Source organism: Pipistrellus hanaki (assembly GCF_964339955.1).
Source record: "Pipistrellus hanaki genome assembly, chromosome: 1".
NCBI classification, from domain to species: domain Eukaryota; kingdom Metazoa; phylum Chordata; class Mammalia; order Chiroptera; family Vespertilionidae; genus Pipistrellus; species Pipistrellus hanaki.
Window position 1 is genome coordinate 72,470,002 of NC_140503.1, and position 21,744 is coordinate 72,491,745.

Here is a 21,744-nt window from a genome sequence, read left to right on the forward strand (position 1 = left end):
AACTAACTTTAAGTTTTACTCTTCCTCTTGGCTTTACAATCAAGGAAAAAAGAGTGCTAAGAGCAAAATGGATCAATTTAGGGTCTGCTACTTTTATATATGAGGAGAAAAGAAGTTTCTTAAAAAATGTATTTTTCTCCAATCATTAAACATTTCCTAAAATTATATTTTCAGGAAGAATTCTATGTTTATCAGAAGAGCCAGCAACTTTCAAACATTCCAAAAATGTTAAATATGAAATTATCACCTTCCCCAAGACCACTGATAGCTTATCTAATAAAGGAGTAATATGCAAATTGACCATACCTCTGCTACACCCACCAGCCACTCAGAGCAAGTATGCAAATTAACCATAAGCAAGATGGCTACAGCTATAGAGAGCAGAAAGGATGCTTGGGTTTCTCTGGCAATGGAAGAAGCCAAGCTTTCCGCCTGCCCTTGCCGGCCTAGGTCTCCACTCAAGGCTACAAAGTTTCAATCATAGAAGGTAAACAAATCCAAACAGAAATGGCTGCTGCCAAGGAGCAAGCAGAAGGCTTGGATCTGCTCTAGGCTACAAAGTTTCAACTGTAGAAGGTAAATAAATTCCAGATACCAGGGCCTCTGCTTGGGTCGCCAGGCGGTTTGGCTGGCTTGCAAACCACCATAGGCCCCTCGCCCAGGCAGCCCTACGCCCCAAGAGAACCCCATCCTGATCCGGGACACCCTTCAGGGCAAACCAGTTGGCCCCCATCAGTGCACCAGGCCTCTATCCTATCTAATAAAAGAGTAATATGCAGATTGACCATCACTCCATCACACAAGATGGCTGCCCCCATGTGGTCAAAGATCCTGCCCCCATGCGGACACAAGATGGCCATCACAAGATGGCCAGCAGGGGAGGGCAGTTGGGAGGGACCAGGCCTGCAAGGGAAGGCAGTTGGGAGGCACCAGGCCTGCAAGAAAGGGCAGTTGAAGGCAATCAACACTGTAGGGAGAGCAGTTAGGGGTGACCAGGCTGGCAGAGGAGGGAAGTGGGGGGCAAACAGGCTGGCAGGGGAGCAGTTAAGACATCAATCAGGCTGGCATGGGAATAGTTAGGGGGTGATCAGGCTGGCAGGCAGAAGTGGTTAGGGGCAATCAGGAAGGCAGGCAGGCGAGCAGTTGGGAGCCAGCAGTCCCAGATTGGAGAGAGTGCAGGCTGGGCTGAGGGATACCAACCACACACCTGCACGAATTTTGGGCACTGGGCCTCTAGTGATTAATAATGATTAAAAACAATAACACTGATTCAAAATACTTGTTAATTTACACATTGGTTTAATATAGCTATCTACTGTACACACATCTTATATACATATTCTCCTAAAAGGATATTGTCTTAGCCCGACCAGTGTGGTTCAGAGGTTGAGTGTCGACCTATGAACCAAGTCCTGGTCAGGACACATGCCCAAGTTGTGGGCTCGGTCACCAGTAGGAGGTGTGCAGGAGGCAGTGGTCAATGATACTTTCTCATTATTGATGTTTCTATCTCTCTCCCTCTCCCTTCTTCTCTGAAATCAATAAGAAATACATTTAAATAAATAAAAGTAAAATAAAAAAATAAAAGGATACTGTTTTAGATAGTTAGTTCCTAGCAAACAAAGGCTCAATTTACAGACTGTTGCTTGAGATATTATGCAAAACTAGAGGCTTAATAATGTGAAAAATTTAATCTTGCCTGAACCTAGTCCACATACTGGGTTAGAGCTCACATAATACTCTGCACTGACTTTCATAGCACAAAGCACAATTTTAATTAATTATGTAATAATTTAGTTATGTCCATCTTCTCACTAGACTATAGATTTCATTAGGGCAGAGACTTATCTTTCTCTATTTCTGGTGCCTCAAACATGCCTGGATTAACAGGTGCTCAATAACAATTATGAATTAATAAACTGCAGCAGATGCTCTTTGAGGGATGACTGGATGTGCAACTCAAAATATATATAATTGATGAAGAGGTAAAAGAAAGTCATGACTGTTGGTAAATTCAGAGGTAGAAGAGGTTAAAGAGGTACAGATGAGAAGAAAAATCATACCACCATACAAAACATTCTGAGAGGTTAACACAACAGAGGTGAGAGCAGACTTCAAAAAGGACATAATTTCCATGAAAAAACATGTCAAATAACAAGTCACAGAGTTTCCCTGGGACTTTAATGGAGGTTTAGTATGAAAGGAGGTGTAACTACCTCCCCCCACCAACTACGCAGGATTGACAAAATTGCGCAGTGGGGAGGGAGATACGTACTGGGCGAATGTCTGCTGAGTTCCAGCTCTGGTCTCTCCAGGCTGCTCTGAAAGTCAGGAGGCAGCAGGGAAGTCACTCCCTCAGGATGGATCATCTCGTCCTCCGACTCAGCTGAAGCTTCTGCAAAGTACAGATTGGGTCGGGGCAGGGAGGGAGTGAAGGGCTCAGCATGTGGGAATATGTAGAGGAGTGAAGGAGGTCAGGCAAAGTCATGGATACAGAGCATATACTAAAAATAGTGCTATCCATAGAGGAAAAACTCCCTAGGATTAAGCTCTACTTCATCTAAAAGGGTGGCTTAATTTACTTATTACTCTTTCTGTTGGCAGGAATCCTTTTCTAGTAAGATAGTCAAACTGTCTTCTTCCCTGACAAAAGGTAAATAGTAACTCACTTGGCATAAACTACCAAAGCAAATAAAATAGTCTTAGGCTGACTTATTCCCCAAATTGCCTAAACAGGCCCATCTACTCAGTTACAGGAACAATAATGAAGAACTTCTAAGAAGGGACAGTCTGGGCTTACCTTCAAGTTCTGCAGCTTCTCGAGCTTCACGTTCCAGACGCTGCCTAAGTAGCTCCTGCTGCTTTTCCAGATACTGCTTTATGAAACTGTTCTGGCTCATTTCCTCGCCAATCTGGGTTGAGGACATGAAAAAAGAAAAGAAAAAAAAAGGTCTAGGAAAGCAAACTAGGAAAATGCAAGGAAGAAAATTCCATGGAGCAAAGGTCTACCCCTTATACCTGGACTCAAGAAAGATGATTAAAATGTTGAATGGCTTCTTTTTAAGCGACTTTTATGTTGAAAATCAAAATAAATGGTCCTATGGTTCACAAAAAAGGGCAAAAAAAGGAACTACACATAATTTCTTATTTTAAATATTCAGTTCCCATCCAAAAAGTGATGCACAACTTAAAAGAAATACAAATTCCTGTACAAGTATCTAAATTTTTAGGTACTTTTAATCTAAACTTTTAGAAAATATTATCTAAAAATAATCTAAATTTTTCAGTAATATCAGAAATAAAAAGGGAAAATACTAGGTCATACTATTTCATCTTTTATTGTTAACAAAAGATCAACCTCTACCTATCCAGGGAACAGTTAACATCTCCAAAATTCAAGTACAGGACTTAAAAAAACATGAAAGCAAGAGACTAAATAAAGGGATATCCATTCAGCTTTAGACAGAGTTCTAAGTCCATTTTCTTTGGGTGATAAGAAATACTTGGTAACAACATTTAAAATGCAGTTGCTTAATCCTTCCCATCCTTTTTTTTGCAACACAGACTCCCAGGTCACTCTTCTGCTCTTCAGCTTTCTCTCCACAAGTCCCCCACCAGAGAGAGCCTTCTTGCTTGGTAACTGCTATTAGAACTCCAGAAAAAGGAAAAAATCTAAATACTTTCTATGTTACTAGTCATCTTTCCTAAGCATAGTAAATGTTTGCTTTCACCTAACGTATAGTTTCTTGGTACTCAATGGACATTGATGAAGTGTAGGTTGCACATATTAGAGAATATATGTATTAATTGCAAAAAAAAATTATATAATAAAAGCAAAGCTTCAAAGACTAAAATGCAAAAGGAATATAATCATAAACTGATTAATTTATGCAGTGTCTTATGCTTAACCAAACCTCTGTAAACGGGCTATATTATAACACAGCTTAATGAGGCGATAACAAGGGAGTAAGAATTTTCCACAGTATCTTGGGACTTCATCTAGTACTGGAGCTGCACACCACTGCAATAACAAAGATCTGGATTTTTCCTTTAGTGCATGACACACTACAATGATGAGATTTTAAAATGGAAAAGAATCTTAAGAGATCATACAGTCTAAGACAGAGTTAAATGTTAGCTTTTAAGGTTGTTTTTTTTAAACTGTGGAATAATTCCTTCTAAAAAAAATAAAATCTTATGCAAAAACTCAGTATATAAACCAGACAAAATAGATCTAATCTAGTGTAAGAGGGGAGTGTGAATCTCTGCTTACTTGGGACTAAGGTATCTTCCCCAGGAAGTGCCCAAAAAGCAACTCCACAAAACCCCAGCAGAGCAGTTATAGTACTAAGGATCTAGTTCAACCTCTTTATCTTATACACAGGGAAGTTGAGGAAACCAAGGTTTCCAAAGGTTAAGTATGCCCCAAGTAACAGAACAATTAATAATGTTTAGGAGTAACTTCATGGTTAGTATTAACACTTTTAATGGTGGATGATTTCCAAAAGATTGAATTCTTAGAAAATCTATGTCAACACAGTATTTCCTTAGCCAAGCATTTTCCTTACATTGTATATCTACATTCAAAGACCACTATTTCCCCCAAATCAATGGCAAATAAATGACTTCAGATCCCAGGACAACACTTAATCAGTTGGAGCCACATTTTTTCTGCACACACCATTTCAAGTATCAGAAATCAACTAACATCTCCTCTGATTCTGTTCTTTAATTCTTTATTAGAATTCAACTGTCCTGGAATGAGAACATTTCTGACCAAGGGAACTTTGGAAATACTGGTAAGGAATTAAGCCTCAAATATACATGGTGTCCTTCCATGTATCTGTGCATCTAAAGAGTCTACCCCATCTAATGAGCTTTCTTTCTTACCTGGGAATTTGGCTGAAATGCAGCATGGGGCGTTGAGTGTTTCTGTAAATTTTCTAGCATTAGAGCCTGGTATAGAAAAGGGCAAAAAGTCAGAAAACGGGGGGGGGGAAAAACACCCACCCCTCCCTCAATCTCTTCATGAAGTGCAATGACTAACCATACACATTTAAACTGTATTCCTTTTCCAGAGACCTAAAAAGCCCTTCACTAATACTGTTCTCATTTATCTGCAGAAGACCCTTAAAGGTAGCCATGGTTACTGCTCCCAAACGAACAGAGGTAAAATGTAGGCACACAAGAGACAATCAGGGACTTGGCTATGTAACACAATCAGTGACAGAACCAGTGCCATAATCCCTATTATCTTCTGCACTTCTGACTAGCGCTCCTTCTAAATCTGACCCTGCAGGTAAAATTACTTCAAATACTCAAATCAGCTTCAAATGCATGAAACCAACATGGGGCTGCTAGCTGCGGGCTGATTGAATTACTAGGTCAGTTACCCAGGAGTAGATCTACTCCAGATTCTTTCCAAAAAAAGTGACACGTAGATTTAACAAATTGAAAAATTTTTCAAAAAGGAGGCTACAGAGCAGAACGAGCTCAGACTCTGTAAACTATGCTCCAACACACACCAACACACACACACACACACACACACACACACACACACACACGAGCTCGCGCGCGCGCGCGCGCGCCCGCACAAATGTCAGCTTATGTATAAGCAACGGTTTGCCAACTTAACCCTTGAGCCAACCCAGCCCCAAAACTACCCACCACATATCCTAATGGACCCTTATTAAAACCAAGACATCCTCATCTTCCCTCCATTCCCAAACCTATACACACCGATCCACCCACCACCTACCTCGTGATTATCCCACCCTAACTTACAAAATCCCCAACATATATACCAACCTGCCTCACCTCTCACCAATAGTCACCAAACTCCAATCTACTCAAATTGCTTCTGAGTGCCCTATAAATTATACACCCCTCTCTCACCATGTCCCTTCAGGTGAAGGGCTCTCTTCACCTCACCTCCCAAATGATCAGACACTTTCACTCTATTGATCAGACACTTTCAGTCTTATTATTTGGGATGCCGATTCCAAGCCCATCGACCCCTCCGCCTAACTACACCCCTAACTCCGACCCAGCCCAACCCGCCCCCACCCCCACCCCCCCTTAAGCCAGCAACGCCGGTGGTTGTAGTGGGATTTAACTCCTTCTGCAGCGCATGCGCCGAAACCACAGACACAAACAAGGAGCGGGTGGGGGAAGGAGGAAGGAGCTCAAGACACTCCGGCAGAGTAGCGCGCACCCTCCCATTTTGGGCTCGCGCCGCTGCCGTTAAGGCGGGAACCGGCGCGGTCTCAGGTCCAAGGCGAGGCTCGCCAACCACCGCGCGCGCGGCCCCGGAGGTTCGCGCTGGCGGCCTGAGCGAGCTCGCGCCGAGCCCGGACACTGCGCCTGCGCCGCGGCACAGACTCGTCTCTACCGGGTCCGCTCCCCTCCGACACCCCGGCAAGGCCGTCTCCTCACCCCTTTGAGCCGCTTGACCAGGGCACTCTTCTGCCCACTCTTGGCTAGGCCTCGCTGCTCCAGCGCGGCCTTCAGGTCGGTCACCCGCAGCGCCTGAAGAGGCTTCCCGTCCAGAGTCACCTCCTCCAGCTCCGCCATCTTGCGTGAGGTACTCGGGTCCGTCCCGACGGCTTCGGGCATCTTCGGTAATTTCCGCCAACGCCCTTCGAACGGACCGATCCGACCCCGCCCACCGCTGTAGTCAACCCCTCGATTACCACTCAGAACTCTCCGGGTTCCTCCGGAACTGCTCGGGTGTTTCCGTCTCCACATCGGCACCAATCGGTTCTCTCCATCCTAGATGCTCCCCCCCTCCCTCGCCCTGCTCTTAGGATTCGGTTATCTCCGTTTCACCGAGGCCTTGAATCGAACCTATTCGGAAGCCATCGACTTTGGCATAACCACGATCGGAGTTACTCGGCTCTCTTCGGACCTAAAGCGGAGGCGCTGAGGCGCTTGGGTGTTTGGAGCTGGTCCGGGACCGGAAGTGCGTGGGCTGTCTGGCTGGCCTCGCTTAGGGTTTTCAGGAAACATGGAAGCGGTGGCGGTAGTTGGAGCCTAAGTACTCCGATGGTCTCTCGGTGCCCTGTGAGAGGAGAGGGGAGGTAAGCGGGGTAGAAGCCCCTCCCTGGGCTGGGTGAGACTCGGTGTTTGCGGGTCACCCTCGTAGGGCAAGTCTCCCGCTCTTCCACGGAAACAGTTGCCGCCTCCCATCCTATTCAATCCCCACCACTCCCATCGAAGACTACGTTGTTCTTTCATACTTCGAAATGCCAGACTTGGTGGCCTCCAAAGTGGGCAAGTGGCAGCACCGTGTCTTCGGACTCAGATTGAACTAATTCATGATCACTGAACTTGAGTTTGCCATGGAAGCCATGAATCAAGACTTGGGAAAAGTTTCTCACTTTCCCCGAAAAGGCGATTCAGGTTCCTTTCTGAGGAATTGCTTCCTATTAAGGCCACTGAAAAAAGACATCCTTTCCCAGGACTGTTTTGGTACTGAACTGATGCTATTGCTTGGGGGTTCCTTTCTTACTGCAAACAATCCAATTTGCAGTAGAAGAAACACAAACAGTAAAATAGTTCATATACAATAGTAGTTTAAGGTTTTCATTGTTGGAGATTCAATTATGAAAACTATTCAAGTTGGCTGATCTTCTAGTTGCATTAGTGATGCAAATCAATGTCAGGACATCAACAGGTATTATATTAACTTTTTAAAATTTGATTTTAGAGAAAGGGAGAGAAAGACAGAGAGACAGAAACATCAGATTGGTTGTTTCCCAAACTTGTGACCAGGAATCGAATCTGCCATGGGAGGACACTACAACCAACTGAGCCACCTCCCCAGGGCTCAATAGGTAGTATATTAAACATTAAGGAAAAAATTTCAAGGACATGAATTGTCATCTACAGCAGTGTAGTAACATTGTTAGATCCCTAAGCCACCAAACCAACTAGACTTTTTTCAGTCTTATATAAACAGATTATTTTCTTGTTTTTCTTATTCTGTTATCTTATTTTGGGCCAGGTGCCCATCACTTATTCTGCTGTGTAATTTTTTCTTGGTGCTTTACAGGGAGTATAAGTAATGGATGTTATGAAATTCTTGGCATATTTTAGAAGTAATATGCACATTGCAAAGGAGGTGTTTATATATACTGCTATTTTACTACATGCACACTAGTGCCCCTGTGCACGGATTTGTGCAATTAGAAGGTGCCTGGCAGGGCAGGATTGGCTGGACACACCCTGGAGCCAACCTCCCTCGGTCCCTCCTCAGATGGGGCAACACATTGGTTTGAAGGGCATCTGTGGAGTGGGTGGGGTCCCTGTGGCAGGTGGAGTCCCTTGGCCCTAGGGCTCCCGGATTGTGAGAGGGCAGTTCTTGGGTGACACATCCAGAATAGGGCTCCTTCCTTTCTGGTTCCAGGGTGCATAACCCGAGAACTGCCGTTGTTAAGTGACCACAGCTTGGCAGCTCCTGAGTGGAGCATCTGTCCCCTGGTGGTCAGTGTGTGTCATACCTACTGGCTTAGCCTTTTATATAGATAGATAGATAAATATTATATAATGGTTTTATTTCCCCTTCACTGTTGGTATTGCTGGAATAATTAATATCAAGGTCCTCCCTGACCAGCTGCATGTACTTGATTTAAAAAATGGGTTCCTTTTTTTTCACTTAGGGAAGATGTGATAGACCAACATTAATAATTGTGGTTTTTTTTTCCTTTACTCAACATGAAACATAGGAATAGGCAGGAGAAAATGAGCAAGAAATGTATTGGAGAAGCTGGAATTATTGAGGGTCAAGGAACAGCAGGGAAAGAGGAAGAGAAGAAAAAAAAAAGAGAGAGAGGTGGAAGAGATCAAACAAAACAGAAGACTGGCACAAAGGGCTACCATAGCCACAATCCCCAGAGCAAAGATGTATGTAACAAGAGTATTTGGCCTTGCAAATTGGAAATTGATCTTAAAGAAGCACAAATATCTTTTTCCCTGAAAAATTCTCCTGTGGTGCCAAAGTAACAAGAGGATGAAATCATCATTCAAGGAGACTTTACAGATGACATAATTGATGTCATTTAGGGAAAATGGCCAAATGTTGATCATGATAGCATCAAACATCTTGGAGAAGTGAAGAAGTGGTTTTTAATTATCTAAACTGAGAGTTAATATGGCCAAAGGGAAAGAGGTTTTTTTTTTTGAGAAAATACATATTTATCCTACAGTGTAAACTACAGTTCTGTACAAGGCTGCTTTTTTTTTTTCTTTTATTCTCCCCCGCCCCCCCCCCCATTGCTATAGTCTTTTTTTTTTTTTTTTTTTTTTTTTTTAATATATTTTATTGATTTTGTACAGAGAGGAAGGAAGAGAGACAGAGTTAGAAACATTGATGAGAGAATCATCAATCAGCTGCCTCTTGCACACCCCCTACTGGGGATATGCCCGCAACCAAGGTACATGCCCTTGACCGGAATCGAACCCGGGACCCTTCAGTCCTCAAGCCGATGCTCTATCCATTGAGCCAAACCAGTCTCGGCCCATTGCTATAGTCTTAATAAACAGAGGAAATCATGCTTATGCATAAAATAGAATGTAGTCCAAAAATTTTGGTCACTTGCCCAGCCACTGTGGCTCAGTGGTTGAGCATTGACCTTTGAATCAGGAGGTCATGCTTTGATTCCCGGTCAGGGCATATGCCCAGTTTGTGAGTTCAATCTCCTTTCCTCTTTGAAATCAATAAAAATACATTAAAAAAAATTTTTTTTTGGTCACTTGAAAAAGTGTTGGTTATTTTTAGATTAGAAGAATGATGGAGGAAAATAGTGGTTAGAAAAAGTAATAGGTTTGAAAAAGAGAGAAAGGTTGGCAAATATAAAATGAAGTTATTCTTGAATGATTTCTCTAAAGTATAATAGTTGGATAACAACTGAAATAAAGGACCCTGTTTTCTGGTAAATTGAATTGGTAATTATCTTTTAAAAAATATATTTTACTGATTTCAGAGAGGAATAGAGAGGGAGAGAGAGAGAGAGAGAAACATCAATGGTAAGAGAGAATCACTGATTGGCTTCCTCCTGCACGCCCCATACGGGGGTTTGAGCCCGCAACCTGGGCCAGGTGGGCCAGGCAAAGTAATGTTCTTTTTAGATGCTGATTGAATGATAAGGCTCCTTATTGTTGGGAAGTTATATTTTAGTTGATCTATCTAAAGAGTATCTAACTGCTTTTATGTTTCAGGATGCCACTGGAATCATCTTCATCCTCGGTGCAGCTGTCCTTCCCTTCTCCCTTACCCTCAGTGCCAGACAATCCTGTTAACTCTTCCCTTCCCCCAATGTCTTACATCACTTCCCAGGAAATGAAGTGTATCCTTCACTGGTTTGCCAGTTGGTCAGGTCCCCAGCGTGAACGTTTCCTACAAGACCTGGTAACTAAAGCAGTGCCAGGAAAACTACAGCCATTGCTAGAAGGTCTGGAGCAGCTTAGTGTGTCTGGAGCCGACCGACCACCTTGTATCTTTGAGTGCCAGCTACGTCTTTGGGATCAGTGGTTTCGAGGTTGGGCTGAGGAGGAGCGCAATGAATTTATCAGGCAGCTGGAGGTCAGTGAGCCAGACTTCGTGGCAAAGTTTTACCAAGCAGTGGCTGCTACAGCTGGTAAAGACTGATGGGCATGAAAATCAGAGAAGAGAACCATAGTTGATGGAGCTGAAACTACAACTCTACAGTGAGAACTTCAGATGTGCCACTTAAAGGTCGGGATGGTAACCTGATTCACTGACTGAGCTTGCTGACTAGTACAGGCCTGGTTATTGCAATGTTTACAGCACATCCGCTGGACTGCTAGTGTAAATGTTTTCCAGCTAAGCAGATCCAGAGTAGCAGTCTGCCTCTAGCTTATTTCTTTCCAGGAGATGTCAAACCCTCAAGAATTTAATGGCTTTTGCAACTATAATCAAACAGCACCTACAAATAATTCAAGCCTACTGCTGGCCCATGGGGATATAAAGTAGAACCTTCCTATTCCAAAAGCCAGAGAGAAGTGCAATAAAAGGACCCGTTTTTGTATTTAGCTGGATTCAGATGTCTGGTTTCACCTCCCTTAGCAGATTCAGGCACAATTATGTGACATCCTAACCACTAACTTTCCTGTGATGATTTAGAAAAAATTATGGAAAAATCAGAAGAGGGAAATAATTAGTTATTCCTTCCTCCACACTGATGTGTGTTTGAATCCTAATAGTAATGACTTTTTCCAAAAGCATATGTGATATCCTTGGAGCTGTTAGAAGATATTCTGTAAATGTGCTCTGTAACAATATGAAAAAAAAAGTGACATTCTTTAGAGGTTGAAATGTTTTTCGTTTTTTGTTTTGTATCAAAATAAAGAATGAATCTTTGGAATCATAAGTCTCTACCTTTTTTTTCATTGCAAACCCAGTATGAAAAGAGGCATTCTGAGAAAAGTAGAACTTAAGTGTAGACAGTAGATTAACTCCCATCCAGTTGTCTTTCAAGTAATGATCTGTCCTGCCCCCACCATGCGCTGGGTAACATCACACCTCCATTATTCCTCCAGCTGAGCCCCTTGTGCTTCGGAGCTCTGATGAATGGTAAGGGGCAGATGGTCCCACCTGAAGAATAGCTCGTTTCTGATAGGCCACGGTTCCCAGTGCACCCACCAGGATAAGCAGCATTAGGCAGAGCACTATTGACAGACCTAGATGGGCCATGGAGGAATTATGACCAGAGGTAACCAGGAACCTAGGAAGAGAGAAGTAATATTTGACTTGGAATAATGCCGTGGCTTAGGAGGAGAAGGGCTTTACCTTTATTATCATACATAGAGCTCATAAAACCCTGCTTTATCTAAACAAAATAAGAGTGACTATAGAACCTGAAAATAGGAATATGATGAATATCCGTCTTCAGCATCTTAAGATTGTTGGAAGGAAACTTAACTTGACAGTGAGGGAAGTGGCTTAAGGGGAAGGCTGGCTAAACTGGTGTTTAGGTAATTAGACATGGTGCCTGGATAATACTTAAAAAGGAGGGGTTAGGATCCCTATGTCCTAGAGATGGGAGGGGCTTCATTTGTTTTAAATGCTCTATAATAATAGGCCTGAGATAATCATGTCAGGGATTCTTATTTCCTGAAATAACCCTGTCTAAACTCATGTATACACATGAGTAGATGCTTAATAAATACAATTTCAAACATCTGGACTAGGAATTGGGGGGAAAAATCTACTTGCAATGTTGTCTTACTTGCTATATTCTGTGGTAAAGTTGGCTCCTCTATAATATACTTCTAGAGGCTTCTTCCGGAGAGTCAGGGTCAGGGCCCTGTGCAGCATACCAACCGAAGGCCCTTGGCAACCAGGGGACTTCCACATATGCACAGTGAACACCAGATTAGTGGTAATTGAAGGGCTGTGGAAATAGCACCTAAATAGACATTTGGATCTATTAATTGAACAATAGTCCCTGGAAGGCTATATCGCATGAAACGTGCAGGTTTAGGAGTGGGATGAACAGAAAATCTCCAGAAGACAGTTGTGAAGTAAAGGACTTAAGCATTCTCTATAGCCCATCATAGAAATTCTCAGCCTGAATTGCCCCTTTTTACCTTCCAGTGCCTCCTCTGCTCACCAGAGCCTGTAAGATTGCTTCAGCCAACTCTTCTTCCTTCTCTAGGGAATGGCCTGGGGGCCCAGCTAATCCGAAAGACAGCCTGAATAACAGGTCTTGGGTTGAAAGACTCATAGGTGGGGAAGTAACAGCATCTGTATCTTCATTAGTCTGACACAGCCGACCCCGGGGGCAGAAGAGAAGACCATAGTACCCAGGTATCTACAGGGAAACATGTAGCAGGTTATAGTCAGTGACTTACTTGCACAAGTCCTCCTAAGAAAAATGTACAGTCTAGATCAGAATCTTGGGCTCAGTTGCTTCTTAGTCAAAAATGAACAGAGAACAGTTTGGTTATAGCACTGAACAAACATTTCCAGATGTCTTTTTGCCAGTGTGTTACCGCCTTTTCATCTGTGACACCCACCTGAATAGCCCTTCCTGGAGGGCATGAAACCCAGGGGGATCCCTCCACCTGCACCTTGTAGGCTCCCCGCTCTGTGCAGTGATGTAAGTAGCAGCGGCCAGTGAGCTCCTCTTCCTCCAGGTGTGGGATCTGAGAGGGATGGCTGACCTTGTCCCCAGGGAGCAGCTGTGATGTGAGGTTGGAAAGGAAGCAACGACTCTGGGAATGGTAGATCTCCCCGTGGGGATTCTCTGCCCCAGGTGGGAATCCGTTTTCCTTTTTCCAGCATTCACTCTGAAGAGCAGGGCAGAAGGTAGAATAGTGTTTGTCTCGATGTCTTTGAAGTTGACTCCTCTCTAGGCCCACTCAGTTTCACTCTGTTTTCTAATCTACTCACCCGGTTGGCCAAGGGCTTGTACATGCGGCAGCCTTCCAGCACAGGGTCTGAAGAGCAGCTTCCCTTGTCCAAGTGCAGGTAGTGGCAGCCCAGTCCACTGGATGGGAGAGATGGGAGAGTGACACTTAGATCACCGACAGCTGCACAGCCTCTCCACCACTCAGCACACACACCTGCCGGTGCAGAAGAAGTCTGAGGAGCCAGTCCCACATGTGGTCACCAGGCCAAATTTCAGGCCAGATCCTGTTTGAGAGATAGGGAGAAAGAGCATTCAAAACAAATGAAGCCCCAAGCATCCCTCCAGTGCTTGCTATGCTTACAGCCTCCATTACATCTCAGCAGATATTCCTTCCAGCCTCTCTCGCTTCCCCCAAGCTGACTTCGGTCATGTGTGCCCTCTGCGATGCTCCCTGATTTCTCACCATGGCCCCACAACAGCTCCTCTGCAGCACTGTGGTTGACTTGGTACCAGCCTGAATCTTTGAAAGCAGCAAGCGTGATTGGGTCTAGTCGAGTGCGCGGGGCACCATCGAAGATAGCGGTCATGATAGAGCCTTGGAATAGTCGGGCCTCCCAGTGTGAAGACAAAGGGCCCTACTGGCGGAGGTAGCTGGTTGCTACCTGGCTACTCCCTCTTCCTTCCATCACCCCAAGGTGTCGTTATTCTTACCTCCTCTTCCAAGGGGGCACCCAGGGAAACCCCTACCACTCCCAAGTGTTTGGCCAGGCTGTGGCTAACAGTTGGGGTGGTGAGAAGCAGTTGTCCCCACTCATCTCGCCTTGTCACCTGTTGCCTTGTAGAACAGTTCTCTCCAACTGAGTACAGAAAGGGGAGAAGGCACTATGAGGAAAGGTGAGGTAGAATTGGAAGGAAGAAGTTCATAAGATAGAGGTAGTTCTTTGTAGTTGACATTGTGGGAAAGCCTCTTCCTCATTCCTCTTGTTTACCGCTGGGTCCTGAGGGGCAATCCCGCCACTTCTTGAAGAGTTGTCCAGAGAAACCTAGGGCATGGAGCAATTCGTGTAGTGTGGCCTAAGGACAAATGACAGCAGCGTGAGAGACCAGGGTTTGCAAAAAGATTAGCCAGCCACTCTATAGCCCCTCTGCCCCATCACTTAGAAATTGAGACACCTTCTATTCCATCCCCCTTCCCCCCCCCCCTTTTTTTTTTTTCTGTTAAGAGAACGTTTGTTTGGTAAATCAGAGTTAGAAGTAATTCCTAGAAAGAAATGGGTTTAGGAAACAAGTTATTGAAATAATGAAAGGATCCTTGGACTTGGGAATGAGGAAGCTAATGGTAACGTGCCTTGGGTGGGATGGTGGAGGAGGAAAGGAAGGGAAGGGAAAGGAAGGGAAGGGAAGGGAAGGGAAAGGAAGGGAAGGGAAGGGAAGGGAAGGGAAGGGAAAGGAATGGAAAGAAATGAAAAGGAAGGGAAGGGAAAACAAGGGAAAGGAATGGGTGGTGTGCTCTGGGGAGAGAGAGAGCCTATTCCATCCTTACTAGATTCTTCAACTTCATGGGAAGCTGAGTGACCTGCCCCACCTCACCCAACCTGTCAGTATACAACAGTCACCATGACGATGTCACTATGGCTGAGGCTGGGGCTGGTGAGATGTTGGGCACAGTAGACAATGGTACCAGCAAGGGGCCTGTCTTCTGAGTCCAGTTGGCAGCAGGCAGCGTAGGCAATGACAGAGGGCTGGGGATGGATGAGTCAGGACAATGTATGGGCAGAAAGGAGAGAAGTGGGGTAACACAGAAGAAATCTTTCTAAAAAAGGGAGGTTCAGTGTTACCAAGGGATGGTATAAACTTTAGAGGGTTTTTAACCCTCATTCAAACTTCATCAGCATGTCCAAAGTTATGCCAAATAAGCACAATTTAATAAAAACTGCTTTTACTCGCCTTGCCCTGCATTTAAGATTAAGAGAGACAGAGTAGGGGAAAGGGATTTGATTTGAACCTCACCTCTTGGTGGCACTTGGAAGTGTAGGCAACCCGCACATACAGGAGAAAATCAGTATTTTGGACCCCAGGCCCATCTGGCTGGATCAGCTGCGGGGGACCCTGCTCTGGCCACAAAGCATAACCACGGAGATGGGCATCAGGGATCTGGCAGGGAGTGAAATGGGACATCTGGATTAGCAGATGTGCTGGAAGGCATGGCAATAGAAAACTGGGTACCAGGAGTGAGGGGCAAAGAGTTTCTATATCTAGTGTGTCTTAGTGTCATCTAGGCAGCTGGTCAGAATAAGGAATTCTACCATCACCTACCCTACCCCAAATCTCTGATTTAATAAATTGCCAAAGGGACATAGGGCTCAGGAACCTGTATTGCAAGGGAGCACATTAAGTAATTCGATGCTGTTGGTCTTGGAGAGATCTAAGCAGGCTCTAGATTTGCAGATCTCCAAAGCTGAGCATTTAATCTCACCTTTGCACCCAGGCAACTTTCTCCTTTGTACCGTGGGTTCAAGAGGCTGCATCTGCAAAGAATGAATAGCTGTAGGTAAGTTGGCGACACTTCTGGGTACCCCAAAGAGGTATTGTACACAACCACAATGACTTGCACTCACCTGTGGTAGTTTGGAGTATCTGGGTCTCCCCAGACAGCATGGCAGTACTGTGCAGGGTCTCGGCTCAAAAGCAGGGGTCCTTGCACTGGAGGCACTAAACAAGATGCAAGGTCCATTTCACCTCAGTATCTTGGAGTCCCAGTTTTTCTTCTGTGGTGGGCTTCTGCCTCAGTTCCCTCTGTTCCTCAGCCCTCCCTGACTCCTGTTCATCCACTCACCTGCGAGGACACCCTGGAGGCGCTGAGCAGCCTCTCTCACTGCCGCCAGGGCTCGGGATTCCCCACTCATCCCATCTCCCTCAGGATCCCAAGCTCCACCGGACACAGGGTCTGTTATATGGCAGGTTTGGATTCGGAGGGGCTGAGGATCACGAGGGCCAGGGAAGGTGATGGGGGAAGAGCGGAAGTCCGAGGGAGGTTGGGAGAAAGGTGGCCTGAGAAGGCTCACAGACTTCTGTGTCTCGTCATGGAGACACCTGCGCGCGGCAGCCCCCAGCAGCAGCAGCAGCAGCATCTTCCTCCGGTGTCTTCCACAGCCCGCCCGAGGCTCTCTTCTGGCCCCTTCTACCCGCCTCACTTGCTTCTGGCTTTCCTTTCTTTACCATCTCTCTGCATATCTCCTCCCACCACTTTTGCTTATTTTTTCAAGATGTGAATGCTGTTGACTAAATCTACAATTCCCGCCAGGAGGCCGGATGTGAACCACAAGAGCCAAAGTTGTCTCTCCCCAGAGGTGCCAGAGGTGGAGAGCGTGGTGAGGGGCAGTGTTATTCCCAAGACCTGGCCCACCTACGGAGGAACTTACCTAACCAGCTTCCTTCTCTCATCCGAACTCCCCTGCCCTTCTTCTTTTTAAAAAATATATTTTTTATTGATTGATTCCAGAGAGGAAGGGAGAGGGAGAGAGAGATTGAAACATCAATAATGAGAAAGAATCATTGATTGGCTGTCTCCTGCATGCCCCCTACTGCGGATCAAGCCCACAATCCAGGCATGTGCCCTTGATCAGAATTGAACCTGGGACCCTTCAGTCCCCAGGCCAACGCTCTATCCGCTGAGCCAAACCTGCCAGGGCTCCCCTGACATTCTGAGTGGACAACCTCAGAACCTTCCCAGAACTAAAATGTGGATTTTAACATAATGGTGTGTGTGTGTGTGTGTGTGTGTGTGTGTGTGTGTGTGTAGTGGGACATTCTTTGCTTCATAGGTATCTGCCTAGTTCATGGAGATGTGCAAACAAAGCACCTGCACTTCACTAGCCCCCTATCAGAGCCGGGTGGACTCCAAACTGCCAGAGGTTAATGCATCTCCTCCATGTGTGTAGGAGACTTAATAGGTGCTTAACAAATACATGTTTGGTCCTGGCTGGTTTGACTAAATGGTTAGAGCATTGGCCTGGGCACCTAAAGGTCACAGGTTGGATTGCTGGTCAAGGGCACTTACCTTGGTTGCAATTTGATCCCAGGCCCAAGTGGAGGTGCATGTGGGAGGCAGCCAATTGTTGTGTGTCTCTCTCCACACTGATATCTCTCTTTCTCTTCCCCCCTCCTTCCTCCCATGCACTATCTCTAAAAATCAATGGAAAAATATCCTCAGGAGAGGATTAAAAACAACAAAAAATATGCCCCAGCTGGTTTGGCTCAGTGAATAGAGCGTTGGCCTGCAGACTGAAGGGTCCCGGGTTTGATTCCAGTCAAGTCTGCACAGTTGCAGGCTTGATCCCCAGTAGGGGGTGTATAGGAGGCAGCTGATCAATGATTCTCTCTCATCATTCATGCTTCTATCTCTCTCTCCCTCTCTGAAATAAATAAAATATGTTTAAAAACAGATACATGTTGGTTGACTAACAGCTCCAAGGAGAGGATGTTGGATTCACAGAAGCCAGTTATAGACATGTGGGGAGGGAAAGGAGACTCTTAAAATGGACAGTGATGGAAAACATTCAAAGATGTCCTCACCAAACTCTTGGAACTCCGTTTGTTTTCTTTGCTCATTCTGTGCTTTCACATCCTGTTGACTCTGCCTGGATACCCCTCCTTCACTGCCAGCCTGGCTAATTCCTCCTGCCTTCCCTGTAATTACTCTGGAAAGCCTTTCTTAACACCTCCAGCCAAAATTCCACACCTGCCAGAGGGGGAGGCAGCCTCTCCTTCCTGCTCCCGACAGAACACTTGTCATCTTTTATAATTGTGGCTTAATGGCTCTCCCTCCACATCCTGCACACTTTCAAGGTGGGTCTGCTTCCTGGCTGGCTTTGTGTCCACAGCACTTGCATAGCTCAGAGGGCTTAGTCTTCAGTTTGTGGACAAGGAACAGCACCTAACCCTATTATTTAACTTTTGAAGAGGCAGGTCCAGGGTGCAGTGACGTAAGGCAACATAGCTAATTCATGACAGAGAAGGGAGACCGACTTCTATACTCTTACATTCCAGAGCTGTGGCTGGCACTATCCATGACAAGGGAGGGATCCAAACTCTGGAGCCAAACCAACTCTGGCCCACTCTATCTGTGTAACTTTGACCAAATGCCTCAGTTTTTCCACTTCAAAAATGGAGATGATTGTATTTGCTTGATAGTATGCATATTCTATAGACATTTTAACTCAGTGGAGAAATATTCCATTCTTATCGACACATGTAAAAATCTTTAGAGGACTCTTATTTTTTTGTCTGTTTTTTAAAAATTGATCATTGTTTTTTTTCTCTAAGACAAACCTAGTCTTTTTCTCCAAGTGTTGGGAGAAGCCTTTTTTCTCTCCTGACTGGGACAGGGCAACTGTAAACAAAACCTTGGGGTGATGGACTCAAGGTTGTGTGGCTCTCTTCTGGTTTTCTGGCTCCCACCTGGAGCCCCTCCTATGCTTTGCTGCCCCCTTGTGGTCATACTGAGGAGGGTGCCCACCGCCAGGGTAGGGATTCACCCTAACTTCACACACACTCACAGAACCTCATACCTTCTCACAGAGGAAGCTCAAGAAACACTTTGAGTGTCTTCTGCTGGAATACCTCTCTGCTGAACGTGCCTGGAAAACCTCTTCCTCATCTTTAAAGATCCAGCAGTGGGGTTAGCTGCCTGTTGAGACTTTATTCCCCAAGCTGAGTTAGTTTGCATAGCCTCTGGTCACTAAGCATTTCTTTCACATCTTTGAAGTAGCTCTAATTATACTCTCCTGGCATTTATTTTTGTGCTTGTTTCCTTGCTGGACTCGGGGGGGTGGGGGGGGTGGTTTGTTGAATCTCATTCTCCCTGCCTCTTTGAAGAGGTATGAAGTAGGTGTAGAGAGGTAGTGGAGGTGAGAGATGAAAGTGAGGCCAGAGCAAGGAGGTAAGGAGAGAGTGTGAGGATAATAATTTTATTGAGCACTTCCTTTGTGCCCATTGTTCCAAGCACTTTAGGTTCATGTAAACCTTTCAGCAACCATACATTGTAGGTATTATTATAGTTCCAAGTTTACAACTGAGGCACAGTGAAATTAGTCAGCATAGGTAGGTGGTAAAATGTGGGATTTGAACCCACATAGGTAGTCTCCTGAGCACAAGCTTTAACCCATCATGCAGTAGTACTTCTCAAGGGCACAGCACAGAGGAGAAATAAAGATGTGATGAGCCCTGACCCGTTTGGCTCAGTGGATAGAGCGTTGACCTGCAGACTGAAGTGTCCCTGGTTTGATTCCGGTAAAGGGCACCTTGGTTGGGGGTACATCCCCAGTGGGATCCAGGCAGGAAGCAGCTGATCATGGTTTCTCTCTCATAGATTTTTTTTTTTAAGACACATTTATTCAGTGTCATGATCAGACTATTACATTTAGCAATCAACAGCATGGATGCAAAAAAAAAAAAAATCTACATTAAAACCCTTGGTTGGAATGCTTTACACTTTCCACAGAACAGAAACTAAAATAACCTGTTATATAATTAGTCACAAGTACAGTCCTCGGGTTTTTTTGCCCATTCACATGAGTATTGTCTAACCAACACATGTCTTCTTTGTAGCAGCTAGGCCCTGCCACCACTGTGCTTGGCTGAGTTCACAAATCTGTTGTAACCTGTAGCTTCTCTGTCACTTCTCTGGCTCTCCTCTCCTGCTAAGCTTTGTTTCCTGGCAGTAATTAAAACCGTCTGCCACTGCCGTAGCTACTGCTGCTGCTGGAACCACCATAGCCACCTTGGTTTCATGGTTTGGCAAAGTATTGCCCTCCTCCACCACAAGGGCCAGAGCTTCTGCCTCCAAAGTTTCCCTCCTTTCATGGGCCCAAAATTTGAAGATGGATTGTTGTAATTGCCAAAATCATTGTAGCTTCCACCACCTCCAAAATTGCTTCCATCATTACCAAATCCATTATAGCCATCCCCACTGCCACCATATCCACCGCCACCACGGCTGCCACCAAAGCCACCTCGACCATTGAAGTTTCCTCCATGACCAAAGTTGTCATTTCCACCAAAACCACCTCCACGACCACCTCCGAAGTTTCCAGAACCACTTCAACCTCTTTGGCTGGACGAAGCACTAGCCATCTCTTGCTTAGATAGGGCTTTCCTCACTTCACAGTTGTGGCCATTCACAGTATGGTATTTCTGAATGACAATCTTGTCCACAGAGTCATGGTCATCAAAGGTTACAAAAGCAAAGCCCCTCTTTTTGCCACTGCCTCGGTCAGTCATGATTTCAATCACTTCTATTTTCCCATACTGTTCAAAATAATCTCTTAAGTGATGTTCTTCAGTGTCTTCTTTAATACTACCGACAAAAATCTTTTTCACAGTTAAGTGGGCACCAGGTCTTTGAGAATCTTCTCTTGAGACAGCCCTCTTTGGTTCCTCAACTCTCTCGTCCACCTTGTGTGGCCTTGCGTTCATGGCTGCATCCATCTCCTCCACAGTGGCATAGGTGACAAACCCAAAGCCTCTGGAGCGCTTGGTGTTTGGATCTTTCATCACCACACAGTCCGTGAGCGTTCCCCATTGCTCAAAATGGCTCCTCAGACTCTCATCGGTTGTTTCAAAGCTCAAACCTCCAATAAAGAGCTTCCTCAGCTGCTCCGGCTCTTTGGGAGACTCAGACTTAGACATGATGCCTGCAACAGGAGGGATTCCAACGATGCTCACTCCGCTGCGTTCACCAGCAGAAAAGAGATGTTTTTAACTCTCTATGCTTCTCCTTTCCTGTCTGTTAAAAAACAATAATAATAATAATAATAATTATTATTATTATTATTAAAAAAGCTGTGATGAGAGGAACAGGATGAGAAAGATGAGGCCGAAGGGAAAAGGTAGAGATGAGGAGAGATTTTGGGCAAGGAGAAGGTGAAAGCTGTGATGAGAGAGGGTGGAGTTAGGAGAACAGAAGTTAGAGTGATGGGGATGAAGGTGAGAAAGGGCGTGGAGCTAGGACATTAGATAGGTATAAGGAGAAGGGATGTTGATGAGGCAGGGGAAGAGGTGAAAGAGCTGATGTGGGAGGTGGAGAGAGGATGGGGCTGAGCAGAGCAGTTGTCCTACGTGATGTATCAAAATAGGGCTGGTCATCTAGGATGCTGACCTCTCAGTCCTTTCACCCTTTTTCTCTAACACTCTTCTCAATTTCACCTTAGCAAGCCACTCCCAGAGTCATGCCCAGAGCCTTATCATCACCAGAAACTGTAGCACCTATGAAATAACCGAATCAATCGTCCCACTCTGATATGATCTCCTTTCCTTATGGTCTGTTTGCTCAAGTCGGCTCATTGCAGCTGTTCTACGAGCTCACTGA

At 45.2% G+C, this 21,744-nt stretch overlaps 3 protein-coding genes and 1 pseudogene across 9 annotated transcripts in view; 1 reads left to right on the forward strand and 3 right to left on the reverse strand.

Annotated features, from left to right (window-relative positions):
* Positions 1 to 6,756, reverse strand: part of ACIN1 (apoptotic chromatin condensation inducer 1) — a 36,149-nt gene extending 29,393 nt beyond the window's left edge. For 4 of the 6 annotated variants that reach the window (XM_084862820.1, XM_084862818.1, XM_084862819.1 and 1 more), the window contains exons 1-4: positions 6,439 to 6,756; positions 4,891 to 4,956; positions 2,801 to 2,912; positions 2,276 to 2,395 (exon numbers count right to left, since the gene is read on the reverse strand). In XM_084862820.1, the coding sequence (XP_084718946.1) occupies positions 2,276 to 2,395; positions 2,801 to 2,912; positions 4,891 to 4,956; positions 6,439 to 6,750 (610 nt within the window). In that variant the 5' untranslated portion in view covers positions 6,751 to 6,756. The remainder of the gene's footprint in view (positions 1 to 2,275; positions 2,396 to 2,800; positions 2,913 to 4,890; positions 4,957 to 6,438) is intronic. The other 2 variants (XM_084862822.1, XM_084862821.1) reach the window with 1 other exon arrangement.
* Positions 6,757 to 6,948: 192 nt separating this feature from the next.
* On the forward strand, positions 6,949 to 11,393 carry LOC311611549 (uncharacterized protein C14orf119 homolog). Its single transcript, XM_084863819.1, has 2 exons — positions 6,949 to 7,082; positions 10,222 to 11,393. Exons 1-2 carry the CDS (start codon positions 7,048 to 7,050, stop codon positions 10,649 to 10,651), a joined length of 465 nt encoding a protein of 154 aa, XP_084719945.1. The 5' UTR covers positions 6,949 to 7,047; the 3' UTR covers positions 10,652 to 11,393.
* A 146-nt stretch (positions 11,394 to 11,539) lies between these two features.
* On the reverse strand, positions 11,540 to 16,507 carry CIROP (ciliated left-right organizer metallopeptidase; the record flags this gene model as incomplete). Its single annotated transcript, XM_084880021.1, has 14 exons — positions 11,540 to 11,747; positions 12,252 to 12,431; positions 12,613 to 12,836; positions 13,042 to 13,314; positions 13,418 to 13,514; positions 13,591 to 13,660; positions 13,840 to 14,011; positions 14,088 to 14,233; positions 14,366 to 14,450; positions 14,993 to 15,118; positions 15,387 to 15,530; positions 15,853 to 15,904; positions 15,995 to 16,088; positions 16,213 to 16,507. 14 exons carry the CDS (start codon positions 16,505 to 16,507, stop codon positions 11,540 to 11,542), a joined length of 2,166 nt encoding a protein of 721 aa, XP_084736147.1.
* A 3,328-nt stretch (positions 16,508 to 19,835) lies between these two features.
* On the reverse strand, positions 19,836 to 21,102 carry LOC311630104 (heterogeneous nuclear ribonucleoprotein A1-like; annotated as a pseudogene). The gene has a single exon. The product of its transcript is annotated as a heterogeneous nuclear ribonucleoprotein A1-like (transcript).
* Positions 21,103 to 21,744: the final 642 nt, after the last annotated feature.